The sequence below is a fragment of the Triplophysa dalaica genome, chromosome 18 (assembly GCF_015846415.1).
Source record: "Triplophysa dalaica isolate WHDGS20190420 chromosome 18, ASM1584641v1, whole genome shotgun sequence".
NCBI classification, from domain to species: Eukaryota; Metazoa; Chordata; class Actinopteri; order Cypriniformes; family Nemacheilidae; genus Triplophysa; species Triplophysa dalaica.
Window position 1 is genome coordinate 6007955 of NC_079559.1, and position 13910 is coordinate 6021864.

Below are 13910 nucleotides of genomic sequence, written 5' to 3' on the forward strand. Positions count from 1 at the left end.
ACAGCTAGACCAGCACAAAAGTGGCATAACTGTAAACAGAAGCAATCCATATAGAAATTCAAGCGGATCTAAATTGATCTGATCAGAAGGGTTATCAAACATTCAAAAGATTCTCAAACCCGTAATCGAGATCAACTCCATGGATGCTTGATTATCTGTCACTTCAATGGCCATGCTGGTGTTGAGGGAGGACTTTTCTTGGTTTAAGGACCCGTGGTTGTTTTTATCCATCTCGCCCGCACATGAAGTGGCCTTTGGGGATTGCTGGAGTGTGTCGGTCAGCTGAAGTGTTGCAGGCTCTGAGTCCTGAAGCTGCTTTTTGTGGGGTGAAGTTATGGTCGGTTTGGGGTCAGCCGATTCAGAAATCTCTGGTTTGTTTTTCCTGTAGAATCATTTTTTTTATAGCAAAATATCAATAAGGAGTATGGAGTCTTTGTTACAGTAAAGGAATGTAAGCCATATTATGTGGTGAATTACAACATGCATAATAAATGTGAAAAATATGAATGACATAAAGAAAGAAAGAAAGAAAGAAAGAAAGAAAGAAAGAAAAAGAAAGAAGATAGATAGACAGATAGATAGATAGATAGATAGATAGATAGATAGATAGATAGATAGATAGATAGATAGATAGATAGATAGATAGATAGATAGATAGATAGATAGCATCACCTCTGTTCAGCTGCTGTGCTGTCTGAACCGATCTCTCCGTCATTCTTTGATTTGCTTTCATCTTCATCATTCACAGACCTGTGATCTCCGCCGTCAATGGCGCCCTCTCCTTGTTGTGTCTCTTTCCCTCTAGCATCCGTGTGAGGTTCCCGATGACGTAGCCGTCTGGGCCTGGGCCCCATATCTGGGGTCAGCGTGTCCCCCATCGCAGGAGGCCTGTACTTACGAACCGCCCGCTGACGCCTGTTTCCATTGAGTCTGGGGAAATGGTTGTTGACATCTAGGGTGGTCTCGGGTGAGGTCTTTGATTCGGGCGGCTCTGGTAGATTCAGTGTGACCGGTGGCTCGGGGAGGGACATGTCCACTACCACGGGAGACTCTGGAATTGGAATATCCAAAGGGGGTTCCGGAATAGACAGGGACTGTTCTTTATCATCCACGGGTATATCCAGGGGCATGGGCGGCTCTAAGGTGCCCTCGGGGAGAGCGGTGGTCGCAGAGGTCTCGATGGCTTGCTTCTTGCTGTCAGACGGGGACAGACCGGGCTTCCGTTGGGGCTGGCAACCAGGTGCTCCGTCGTGCTCCTCACTGGGGCTGCTGAAGAGGATCTCGCGGCTGGACATCTGCCTGTGTCTGCGCAGCTGACTGGTCCTCTGCTCCCAGACCGACATGGTTAACCTTCGCCTTCTCTCTCTCCTGGACATGAAAGAGTTAGAGGCATTGAGCGGAGGAGCATTAGCGAGGCTCTCCGAGTCCTCAAAGGAGTAGGCCGCACGGCTCCGGTGAATTGCACGTTTCCTGTACAGGTAAGGCCGTCTTCTTCTCCTGAGAGAGAAAGAGAGAGGATGCACAATGAGATGGGTTATTGGGCAAATTATTTGATCAACTATGACATAACCATTGTATACTTCACATTGCGAGCATTACGTGTACATTTGTATTTATAAATACTGTGTATAAAACCCTTAAAAAGTTAAAAAGACAAGCTTAGACCATTGAATGAATTAAGATGGGTTGAAAAGTAGTGAATTGAAATTTGGTTGACTAAACTGGTTGCTATTTTCTAGACCCAAGAATAGATTTTTATGGTATAAAGATTTTAAAGTGATACTTCCCTTTAAAATGAAAATTCTGTCATCATTTACTCACCCTTTTGTCTTTAAAATTTGAAATCTTTACGATTTTCTTTCTTTTCCAAAACACAAAAGAGTATATTTTGAAGAATCTTGGTTACAGAAAGCCATTGGTCCCCATTAACTTGGACTGGTTTTCTGTCTATATGATTGAAGTCAATGGGGACTGACGGTTTTCTGATAACAACATTATTCAAAGTATCTTCTTTTGTTTTTTGAAAAAGAAAGAAAGTCATACAGGTTTAAAATGACAAGAGGTTGAGTAAATGATGACAGAATTTGTATTTTTGGGTGAACTATTCCCAAGGTTATTTAGTTCACTAAAATTATAACTTTGAAAACGTTTCTGTTCATTGAAATCACATAAAATATTATATATACTGTATGAGTTTAAAGCACTAAAATTATAATAATAAACAAAAACTAAAATAAAACAAAGATAAATATTAATCTTATATAGCAACATAAAATATTATAAAAGGACAAAAGCACATATAAAAAATTCTAAAACTTTGACATAAAAAATAACATAGAAAAATAACATAATAAAAATAACATAAAAAATACACAACTAAAAATAAAAGCTAATTAGAAATATTAATAAAACTAAATAAAAACTATGATAACTATATTTATCTATATTTTCTATTTCTTTAAGATATGGTGTTCAATAATGTGGATTTTTTATCTACAGTGTACTGAACTATGCATTTTTTATTTATACAAATCTACATAATAGTACAAAAATCTAGAGAAGCTCATTTGTTTAGGAGTGCTGAAATTGTTACAGCATTAAAGATATAATCTCAGCACCAAAGATATTGAAAATTGAGAAATAATGAGGGAAAATACATGAAACATACAGAGAAGAATTCTTGTATAGTAATCTTGACCCATATTTAGAAGAAAATTTATGTTTTCTATTTTTAATTTTGCTGGTCTGTAGTAAATTTTGAAACATAGTAATTGTTTTTGTGACTCAGTGTTTCTTTGTGACTTGAATATATTGTCCAGCTAGTTGGGACAGCAGAGATGGAAACCAACTTGACGGAGTTATCAAAGTGAAAAACTAAACAGCAAAACTGGAAACAGAGTTGATTCAGAATGGAGAGAAGATAAAGTATGCAGGAAATCTTATTGTGAGAAAGTGACAAATCATATACCAACCAAAGATCAGATTTGGAAATATGAAATCAGACTTTAGATAAATATGGCAGAACAAAAAGCTTTGTCCAGACAGGAAAATTAGGTGGTGCTGAATATTAAAATTGGGAAAAACAGACAATTACTTACTGGCTCTTGTACTCTTGTGTGGTCCGTGTAATCAATGAACGATTGGTTGAAAACAAGACATTAGTGCTTTTGAGAACAAGGACAAAACAAGCCAAGCATCACAGCCCAAATCTAGATCAATACAACTTCAGCTTGGGTTTTAGTACACAGGTATTTCAATCATTTGTTAATCAAATAAAGGGACAGATCACTCAATAAAAGAAGGTCCTTTTGTTTTCCTAAAAGTAAATAATGTTTTTTGAGGGTGAATAAATGACTGTGATTTTTATTTTGGGGCATGCTTTTCCTTTTAAACATTATTATATTATGCTTTTTCTTACAAAAATAAAAGTAAGCCATTTATAAAGCTTTTGAATATTACATATTACACATTTTGGGCTGTGTAGCAAGGCAGCAAAGCGTCACATGACAACATGATGGTAGATATATTAGATCAGAGGCAACAAATATAGTTTTCTAGGAATGTTGAGACAGTAAGAAACATGGCACAGATATAAGACATATATAGATGGGGTCCATATGCATAAGCACACAATATCAGAAAAAGAAAAAGAAAGAAAGAGTCCCTAAATCATTTTTAGCACCAGTTATACAATACATTTGCATTTTCCAGTAATGACGTCCATAGTTGACATGCTAACTGAAGGCATGCATTCATTTCCCATCAGTTTTGGTCAAGCACTTTCCAGCATGCTTCATCAGCCTTTGTTTATCTTTCAAGTAAACATGCAAGTTCCAAATGTCCCAGGCCACAATTTTGAGTCAGGGTTTGCTGACAAAGTGCAACTGGCTCTCTCATTACCGCCCAAAACGCAGTATAGAAGATACCCTGTGGTATTTATATCACACCAATGTGTTCTGACCTCCACTGCCTCACACAGAACATTATTTGTTTGGGTTTGTGTTCAGTATTGTCCTGCAATCCTGTATTAAAGGGATACTTCTACTATGTTCTACTATGGGAGTCAAAGATCTGTTTGGTTATAAGCATTCTTCCAAATATCTTTCTCTGTGTTCATCAGAAAAAAGATATGTATACAGATTTGGACCTACTCGAAGGTGAGTAAATGATGACAGATCTGACTAAATCTCTTTGTTTTGCTAAACACAAGGAGAAATTTGGAAGAATGTCAGAACTCAATTTATTGCCACATTACGGAAAAATAAATACTATGGGAGTCATTGGGGAGTGAGATTTAGACAATCTTCCAGATATCTTCCAGCGTGTTCAGCAGAACAAAGAAATGAATAGAGGTTTCGAACAATCTGTGGGTGAGTGAATGATGACATAATTTTAATTTTTGGTTGAATTATCCCTTTATACCAAATTTCTATTCTATTCCTACCCTTCTCTAGTCTATTATATAATATGATATGATATGATCTGTTCTGTTCTATTCTGTACAAAAAGTTTACCAAAAACCTTGGTTATGCGTAGGCCCAGAGTGAATCTTAAAACTTAATCTTGCCCAAGGGAAAAATCAGAATTGCATGGTTTAGCATGACTATGCGTTCATTGATAGGTGGCAAAATCATCAAGTGATCAATGCGAAAGAAATATTAAATAAACATGCTTACATGAGTATGATTACTAAAATTTCAGGAATGACGAAAGATTAAATTCAGGGAAAGTTCTGTAGGTATTCTGATCTGTGTGGGCCTGGTTATTCAGGATGTAGAGACAGTTGCTGAAAGTTTGTTTCTTTTACATTTCTTGACTGACAACATAGCTTAACTTTCTTTCCTTTCTGGCCACAGTACATGGTGCTACTGTCTGCCAACAACGTTTACAAGTGCGGTAATAGGAAAATCTGTGATGCACAAATGCACTCACATCCGTATTTGTAACTCAGTAATGAGGCTACTGTCTCTTTAAGCGCACAATGTATCAACAATTCTGAATAATGCTATATAGTAAACAAGAAAAGCAAAAATGAGCATCCAAAGCATCAAGGATCAATCAAGAGATGTAAAGGTGGCCTGTTTCGTTGAGGACACACTTGACCGTCATCACAACTTGCACATGCTCAGTTCCAGGTATCTGGCATCACATTCATGCAGTGTTAAAAGTTCCTAAAACACTTGAAGTTGCATCAATATCTCGTAAGAGCTCCAGTAACTGAATGGAACCTCCATATTGTGTTTATATTTTGAGATCAGAACAGCAGGACGTCTTACCAAAGAAACAACATATGCATTGCATACTGTTATCCATGTTGGTCAATTCTAAAGAGTTTAAAACTCTTTAATTCTCCTTTTGATGGTGACGAAGCTGTCTTTATGCCAACATAATAGACTCATCCCTGCATAGACTGGGAAGCCTGCCGGTTGCTATGACAACATGCTGTTGATTTCAAAGCAAATTATCATGCTTTGTGAAGAGCGAGCCCAAAAAAATCCATGTGCAATCTTTCAATAAGCATGTTGTGCGTCATCTTCAGTGAGGGTAAACACTTGGGTGATTTTTGTAGATCTCAAGTAGCAATCAGTCAGTGGTCTAATCAGATTCTCATAAAGTATAGTAGTTAGAAAAGCCAAGCGTCCTCTCTAAAGTCTCAGAATTTCTGTACAATAGGTTGCCACAAAACAAAAGCTGACCTGTTCAAGTTAAAGGGACACTTCACCCCAAAATAAAAATTATGTCATCACTGACTCACCATCGAGTTTCAAACCAGTATTAATCTGCTTTGTATTGTTGAACACACAAAAATATATATTGAAGAATGTGGGGAACCAAAAATTCTGGGGAACTGTTGACTACCATGGTAGGAAGATATTAGTTTTTCTACTATGGTAGTCAATGGTGCCCCAGAACTGTTAGGTTACAAACATTCTTTCAAATATCTATGTATACAGGTTGGGAACAGCTTGAGTATGAGTAAATGATAACAGAGTTTTCTTTTTTGGGTGAACAGTCCCTTTAATTTGCATCAAATCCCTTTCCGTATCAGCATATATGGCAAATACATCAACTTCTACTCAACAACTGTCATTTTGATTTCTAGGAAATAAAGTGCAGCGTATCATCAAGTCATCAATAGAGGACATTAAAATCTACATTATGTGGCAATATATAGCGATACCCTTGTAAACTGATCCACGTAAGCAGGTATTTAGCCTTGGAAAGGGTTCAAGGATCACGACAATCCAGCCTAATAAAACATTGCCAGACGAGAGACTGGTGTTAGTGGTGTAGGTGGACATCATACATCAGCATCCTTGAGAGAGGGAGAAAGAAGCAAGCGAGGGTGTACTTGGTTCACTTACTCTGAAGACATGAAGGACGACATGGGTCCGACCTCCTTGGCTTTCTGCAGAGCGTGTTTCTGATTAAACGCCTCCTCTTCCTCTTCCTCGTCCTTTAGAACAGCAAGGTTTTATTCATATGCATTTGAAATCTTTGGAAACGTTAGGGTAAGAGATCCTTGAGCAGGAGTTACCTTTGTGAGCTCTTGGGCATTGGCCAAATTGTCAACAGCGATAGCTAAGAAGACATTGAGGAGCGTATCTAAGCATTTTGTCAAGGATTGTGACTCAAAGAGCTTTGCAGCTTCAGCAGCTTTAACAAAATACAAAAATTTGAACGTGCTAAATATTAAATTAGCAAGTAAACATGAAATGCATTGGCAACCTGTTTTAGTTTTATCATAATGTAATATACTGTCATTGTTATATTCAATAAGGGGAGAAGTAATGAGGGATAGCAGCATTATATGAGAGAAACACTAGAGGCAGAACAAGACATTGCATTTTATGATGAAAGATTATAAAACAAAATCCTTTTTATTGAGACTAATGTGAACTGATGAATCGTGTGCAATGAGATGATGCATGAAGGAAGGATACAGTTTCCAAACAGAGTCAGGACAATGAAGTACACAGACGACCACATCCCTGACTTAACACCACCTTGAGAGCGTATGCCATTATACATGACCTCATTCCAGTCTTCACCAGTAAGAATCTAGAAGCAAAGTACATGTCCTGATTTCCTGATCTAGTCGATTAAATTTTGAATCAACAAGCCATCCTACCCAAGTCATATTCAACTGTGAAATGTCATAACTCTCGCATTTAGAGAGATTATAATTCTTACTTGAAACACTGTCATAATAGCTGCCGGAAAAGTGTCAAAATTAGTGGGGGTGTAGTCTTCGAAAATGAACCTGTGGAGATAAAAAGAAAATGTTCCATCTGCTGCATGCGTGCCTCACATATTCGATAAAAGTCTGACCGGTAATACGTTATATGCTTTTCACATACAGGAAACCTTATCATTTTTCAAAAATATTTTTGCACCTGCCACATAAGAGTTATTGTTCCACCAAGAACTGCTTTTAACATGAAACATGTTGATGTTTGATCTGGTGTCGATACACTTTGTTGTTGAATCAAGCGTGAGGCAGCTGGCTGAGTTTGTGCCAGAGCTCAGCATCACAATCTTGCATTCAGAAGCATAGAGCATTGTTTGGATCAAAAGATTTATAGTATGTTTACAAAACTGTCTACAGGTGGCAAGTTAAAAAATATTACCTTCCCCCAAAGAGCTGCATGCCTAGAAGGGCAAAGACCAAAATGAAGAGAAACAGCAGGAAAAGCAAACTGATAATGGACTTCATAGAGTTCATCAGAGACACAACCAGATTCCTCAGGGATGCCCAGTACCTTCACAAAGCACAAACATGGGAACTCTTAGGTCAGCGTGAGGACATCCAAGCAAACAGGTCAATAAACAAATTATTGTCAAGTAAAGAGGTAAACAAAGCCGTGAGGCTGTCATTCCAGGCCAGGCTGCACTGACTTGGTTATCTTGAAGATCCTCAGCAGCCGTAAGGCACGCAACACGCTGATCCCGAAAGATGTGCCAGGTCTGAAGAATCCCCAGAGCACCTCGAAAATGCTTCCTACTATCACCTGTAAGGAAGTAAGGTATACACTATATTTTTCTACCTCATATTGTATAGCATTGCATAAAAGCCAAAAAGGTTGCAGGTTCGAATAGTGATAAAACAAAATCTTTATGTTAGATGCAATGAAATTCGTATTAAATGACCATTCACTGTTTAATATGATTTTAAAGATTCAGTCTACCAATAAGTACTGACCAGGGCTGAGTTTCCCAAAAGCATCGTATCCTTAAGTTGATCTCAGAACTGTTGTCAGCAGTGGAGCTACGATCAACATTGCAATGTTTTTGGAAAACGCAGCCCAGTTCTGTTTCAAGTGTATTAGCTTAACCAGGCCAAAACTGGACTACTCCAGAACGGGACACTTAAAGATTAGCCAAAATCAATTACTTATCACTGTAGGTCAGGCAGCTCAAAACTAAAACAAAATTTCAATCAAAATAAAGCTACATATTGATATTCAGAGCGGGAAGCAAATTTACATCGAAATTAGGAACGTGTTAGAAGTGCCTAGAGTTGCAACTTCAAATAAGATCTCAGATTAATCTGTGCTTATTTCTTGCCATCTGTCTATTATCTTTTATTATCTTTTCATTAAAGAAAATTTTTTGAATTTTCGGTCAGAGGAGTCTCCACCTCTTTGGAATCGCCATCCACCCTGTTGTGCTTCTCTTTATTTTAAAAAGGATTATGGGAAAGACACTTACCCCACAATCAAAGCAGTTGAAAGAGGAGTGGAAATATAGTCGGGGTCCCAGTCCATACATCTTCAGAAACATCTCAGTGAGAAACAGGCCTAAAAACAGAAATTCTGCATAGTCTGCGGAAAAAAGGAAGAGATTTTTTATTGCACATAAAAAAACTACGTAGCAATGAAATAAAATGTGCTAGATTTGACAAGATACCAAAGTATATGTTAAAATATCATTATGAACAGAACCACGATGTAAACATTCATTTAATAGCTCTTTACTAGGGATGTAACAATATTATAGATATCGTGTTATCGCAATAGCAATTATTATTGTCTCAATATTATCGTGGTCGTATGACTATATGAAACGATAGGTCTTCCGGGCCAAACATAATATTAACAAAAACATTTTTTTTATAAAAGGGATTTTTTGGTAGTTAGACCCATCTCATACTATAACTCATACCTCTAAGCAACAGTTATGATTAGAGTATAAAGAAAACAGGATGCTTATGGCACGTTTCCAAGTCAGCATTTGTCATTTTAAATATTGCAATACATATCATAATACATATACATACTTTATACTGAGGTACTATTGTATAGTGAGATTTTGATGTTGTTACATCCCATACAGTAGTCTTTAGACTTTATTTTAACATTTGCAATATTAACTTCATTTATTATCAGCCTGACAAACAAAAGATAGACAAAAGATAAAGTTTCACATTGAATTATCTTCTTTTAGAAATAAGGGTGCATTTAGCATGGTGATTATTTTGCTTGTGGTCTTACAGAGGAGGCTGGACAACCATTGAGGCTGTTTGTGATGTACGATGGCCACACAGAAGGTGTTGAGGGCCACCAGACCCAAAACAATCCAGTAAAAGGAGTGAGTCTTCACCATACGCCGAATGTAGATCCTTAGCATGCGCTCCTTTCGTCGGAAATATGATGTTGGTCCTCTTTTGGCGCTGCGTATGCTCGCTCTGTTTAACTGCATGCCTAATAAAAAATGAAAATGTATAAAAGTGCATATCAACCTAAAACCTCTTCAATATTATTATGTGATTTGACCCAGTTGAAGACTGAAGAAGAATGCTGGGATTGAGCCCTCACATCCAACACACTTACCTACAGATGAGATGTCGGCGTACGGCTCATCCGGAGCTCTCCGGACATCATCTACCCCTCTTCTCTTTATGGTGGCGGCTCTTTTCAGCACTGAGAATACATGCATCAGAGTATTTCTATTTTGCATTTCAAACAAAAATAAATGAAAGCAATAAACTTTCTCTGTCTCATTGTAAAGGGTTCTGAAGTCAAAGTGTTTTCTTTTCATGAACGTTGAGCAGGATTGCAGCGCTGAGCAGATTATGGCATTCATCTACTGATTGTACAATGTTTATATTTTTGGGACCTTTGCATCTTGAGAAACATTAATTAATATAGGTTAATACACAAATGGCATTGAAAATCATCACATGACCTTGACGCATCGTTAAAAAGCAAAAAATAAAACCTAAATGTATCCCACACCATATGTGGTAAAAACAAAAAGAAAAGCAGCAGAGCTCATATCTCACCATCTAAAGCCGAAGGGCCTGAATTCTTGTTCTCTTCAGCAAGCATAACCTCCTCTGCAAAATTAAAAACATACATTTTGAAATCTTCACACATAAAAGAGAGCCTGCTGTACAGCAGGCTGTTATTCAGCTGCAGAATATGGTGACACTGTGGCACATCACTGCTTTTGACAGATTTGGTGTCTTATTAGTTTTGTGCTGCATGTGCATCAACTGCGCAACAGATGTCCCTTTTGCATATAAGAGTACCTGCACGGTCGATCCAGGCCCGATACCCATTTAGCTCCCTCTCGATCTGCTGCTGTCTCCTGAGCTTCATGAAGGCTCTCCGGTTCTCCACACGCTCCCTCTCTTTGGCAAACTCCCTACAGGAGCCAACAATATACCAATATACCATGGAGAGAAACCACAGGGATGAGAACACTTCATTTATCAATCTGATTCACCTGCTGGGTGATGGAATTAAAGGCAGAATGAAAGCACTCTTAAAACTGTTCGGTTATTTTAACCCAGTGTTGGGTCAAAAATGGATAGACCCATTATAAACTAGATAGATTTCTCAACAAATGTATTTCTATATTCTGGCAATTCTGTGAAAATGTCAATCTTACCATAAAAAAATGCTTTTACGGAAAGTTTTTACTACAGTATACTTACAGCACAGATAACAACATTTGGTGTTAATATCTATGTGAGGTGATGTTTTACATGCATTTATTTCATTTTTAGTGCATGATTTTTCATAGTCATATAAGTGCCGTTTTCAGGATTGTCACATCCATAACGTTACATATTCCTCATAATTGGGCACATGAAAACTAAAACAAAGTAACTATTTTATGTTCTATGAAGAGACATGCCTTCTGCATTTGTTGGGTATAATTGCGTCAGATTTGTGTGTTTTAATTTACAAAAATCCTACAAAGTTTGTCGTCTCCCAAAATACATGTCCTTATTTGTCACATCCACAACAAATTTTCCTTTTTGAAACTAGAAAACTTGTGCATAGACTAATATTTTTCTGATGTTAAAACTCTTTAAACAAGAGTTTAGTAAAATATATACAAATGGTTCAGTATATTGGTAACAAAAACATTCGTTGCTTTGTTTGCTTTATATGTCACTTCCGTAACGCAAAATGTCACATCCATTAGGCTGGATTTATTGATTCTACTTTCTATTCTACATTGATTTTACAATTCTATACTCTTAATGTATTACAAAAAGTCTGTTTTTTGTTGGCTTTTATTTCTCCTTAGCAATTTTAGGAGAAACAAACTGAGACTTAAATTACACAAGTGAACTCCGTTATATGAACTCCTGAACTACGAAAGAGCATCCTCTGAGCAATAAAATTGTTCCCTGGGATTGTGTAGTAACTTAATCCCTCCTCTCGTCACTACAGATCAAGTTAATACACATGCCATTAACCTCAGACTAAACTCAGACATCAGGAGAGATCACATCAGCTTCCACTGAGGAAAACAGTACTCACCCTGAAAGGACTCCTAATACCAGATTCAACACAAAGAAGGAGCCGATTATTATTAGCGGGATGAAGTAGAGCCAGTTCCACGTAGGGCCTAAGGCATCATTGGTCTGTACAAAGAGAACAGGAAGTGAATTTAATTTCTGCATTTGGCAGGCGCTTTTAGCCAAAGCAGCTTACAGTGCATTTAAAATATAACAGTCTGTGTGTGTTCCCTGGACATCAAACTCATGCCCTTGAAGTGCTTACCAGTTGAACACAATGCAAGACTAATGCTGTTATTATAATCCAGAATTCAGTTCCTGTAGTCAGAAACCAAACCCTTGATTTTAATTACCGGTGAGGGGTCAGCGGGGTACCGCTCTGCCATGCAAAGGGTGTCAACGTTGCGTGGGCAGATGACATCATCACCCAACTGAGCTAAGAGGGAGTTCCCCACATCCCGAACCCAGTCATGAGTGAGAAAAACACTTCTAACTCTGTCCTCGTGAGTCATATCAACACGTATGACACAGCGTGACTCATCAAACGCACTGTGCACTGTGTCAAGCCTGCATGTTCTGGGCTGCTTTCTCTCCCTTTGATTTATTTTAGGTAAATCGCCAGATATTTGTAAATTAAAAACATTAATTATGATATTGTCTGTGCTTTCTAATGTTACAGATCTAAAAAGAAAATACAGCGTTGTTGACTAATGAAAAAAAACGTATTATTAAATTATTTTGTGCTCTGCTATCAAAAATGTGATACGCATGAAAGAACATATGAGTCAAATATATATGTCAAAGAGAAACTAAACATTCATAAAAACCTTTAAACATACACAAAATGTATTTTATATTTACAAATGAACACAGTATTTGCTATATTTGAAGCATGAATACAATCACCAGAAGTAAAAAGCTAACATGTGACTATAAACAGTCTACACTACGGTCACTCGATATCAACGTCACCACCACCAAGCCTCAAACAACCTTTTCAAACTTTATTAAAAAACGTGTACCCTGCTAAGTTATTACTCTGTGAATGAATTCCCAACCATGTTTTTAGAGATTTGTGTCCATTTTGCATTATTTGTGAGATTATTATGCGCAATAACATCTAACGTCCCCGCCAAAGGATGTAGTCGCATTTAGCAACTTGTTAGCAACCACCGTTTTAAAGACACAATTTACAAGTGGGTAATAAGTGGGGTGTTTTATGTAATAGGATAAAATGTGACAATTATTTAGAGGTTTTGTTACCCAGAGACCTTATTTTAGGCATTTAACAGAACAAAACATAAAAAAACCTTGAGTTTGGGGCGATGGAACCGGAGGTGCAAAAACTTGCTTCCTATTTTTGCATTCAATACAAAAATACATAATCTCTGTAATGCTCTATTTGAGCAAAAATGGCTCGATTTTGAAACTGTGCCAACAGTAATTGAATTGTTTAATATTTTGGACATTTGCCATTTAGTGTTTTAGGGAGCAATGATGGGAAACAATAAACAAAACAAACAAGAGCCAACTCATGACTAAAATAAATATACAACAAAAACTTCAAATGCGAATAACCAGAAAATTCATGTATGAACAGGATTTCTCATCCCAAATAATGCTTTGCCACAGCATTACAATACAATTATTATATATTACAGCAGTGTTATAATCTCAACCAAACTTTGCGGAAACAAAACAATGCAGAAACTTACATTATAGAGTACTGTCGTCCAGCCTTCCATCGTGATGCACTGAAAGACGGTGAGTAAAGAAAACAAGATGTTATCAAATTGGGTGATGCCATCGTTGGGTCCTGTCCACTTGCCAGAGCAGTTATATTTCAGAGGACATTTCCTATATCCACATGGATATTCAGACTCGGATGAATCCACAGTCTCATTGCCTGCAGGTGAGAAAAAGACAAACATTTCTTTCACGGCAGAATCTTTTTGCCTTTAATAGCTCTTATTTTGATTTGATCAGGCTCAAGCTATGCTTCACCTTGTTTTAGTATCTAAGTTATTTATTTCTACTCATTCGTATATGCATTTATTCTATTCAATTGTAATCTGATCTAATCTCTTATATTCTGTTCTATAAATTTGTTTGGATGTGCACCAAGGGTCCAAGGTTTGGCTGGCTAGCATGG

At 37.3% G+C, this 13910-nt stretch overlaps 1 protein-coding gene across 2 annotated transcripts in view; it reads right to left on the bottom strand.

The window, feature by feature from the left end:
- Positions 1-13910, bottom strand: part of LOC130439922 (voltage-dependent R-type calcium channel subunit alpha-1E) — a 56637-nt gene that overhangs the window by 19622 nt on the left and 23105 nt on the right. For both annotated transcript variants that reach the window (XM_056772594.1, XM_056772593.1), the window contains exons 6-20: positions 13474-13664; positions 11781-11884; positions 10535-10650; positions 10286-10339; positions 9834-9923; positions 9495-9704; positions 8713-8825; positions 7900-8012; positions 7632-7763; positions 7195-7264; positions 6945-7062; positions 6539-6606; positions 6366-6457; positions 673-1497; positions 120-382 (exon numbers count right to left, since the gene is read on the bottom strand). In XM_056772594.1, the coding sequence (XP_056628572.1) occupies positions 120-382; positions 673-1497; positions 6366-6457; positions 6539-6606; positions 6945-7062; positions 7195-7264; positions 7632-7763; positions 7900-8012; positions 8713-8825; positions 9495-9704; positions 9834-9923; positions 10286-10339; positions 10535-10650; positions 11781-11884; positions 13474-13664 (2559 nt within the window). The remainder of the gene's footprint in view (positions 1-119; positions 383-672; positions 1498-6365; positions 6458-6538; positions 6607-6944; positions 7063-7194; positions 7265-7631; positions 7764-7899; positions 8013-8712; positions 8826-9494; positions 9705-9833; positions 9924-10285; positions 10340-10534; positions 10651-11780; positions 11885-13473; positions 13665-13910) is intronic.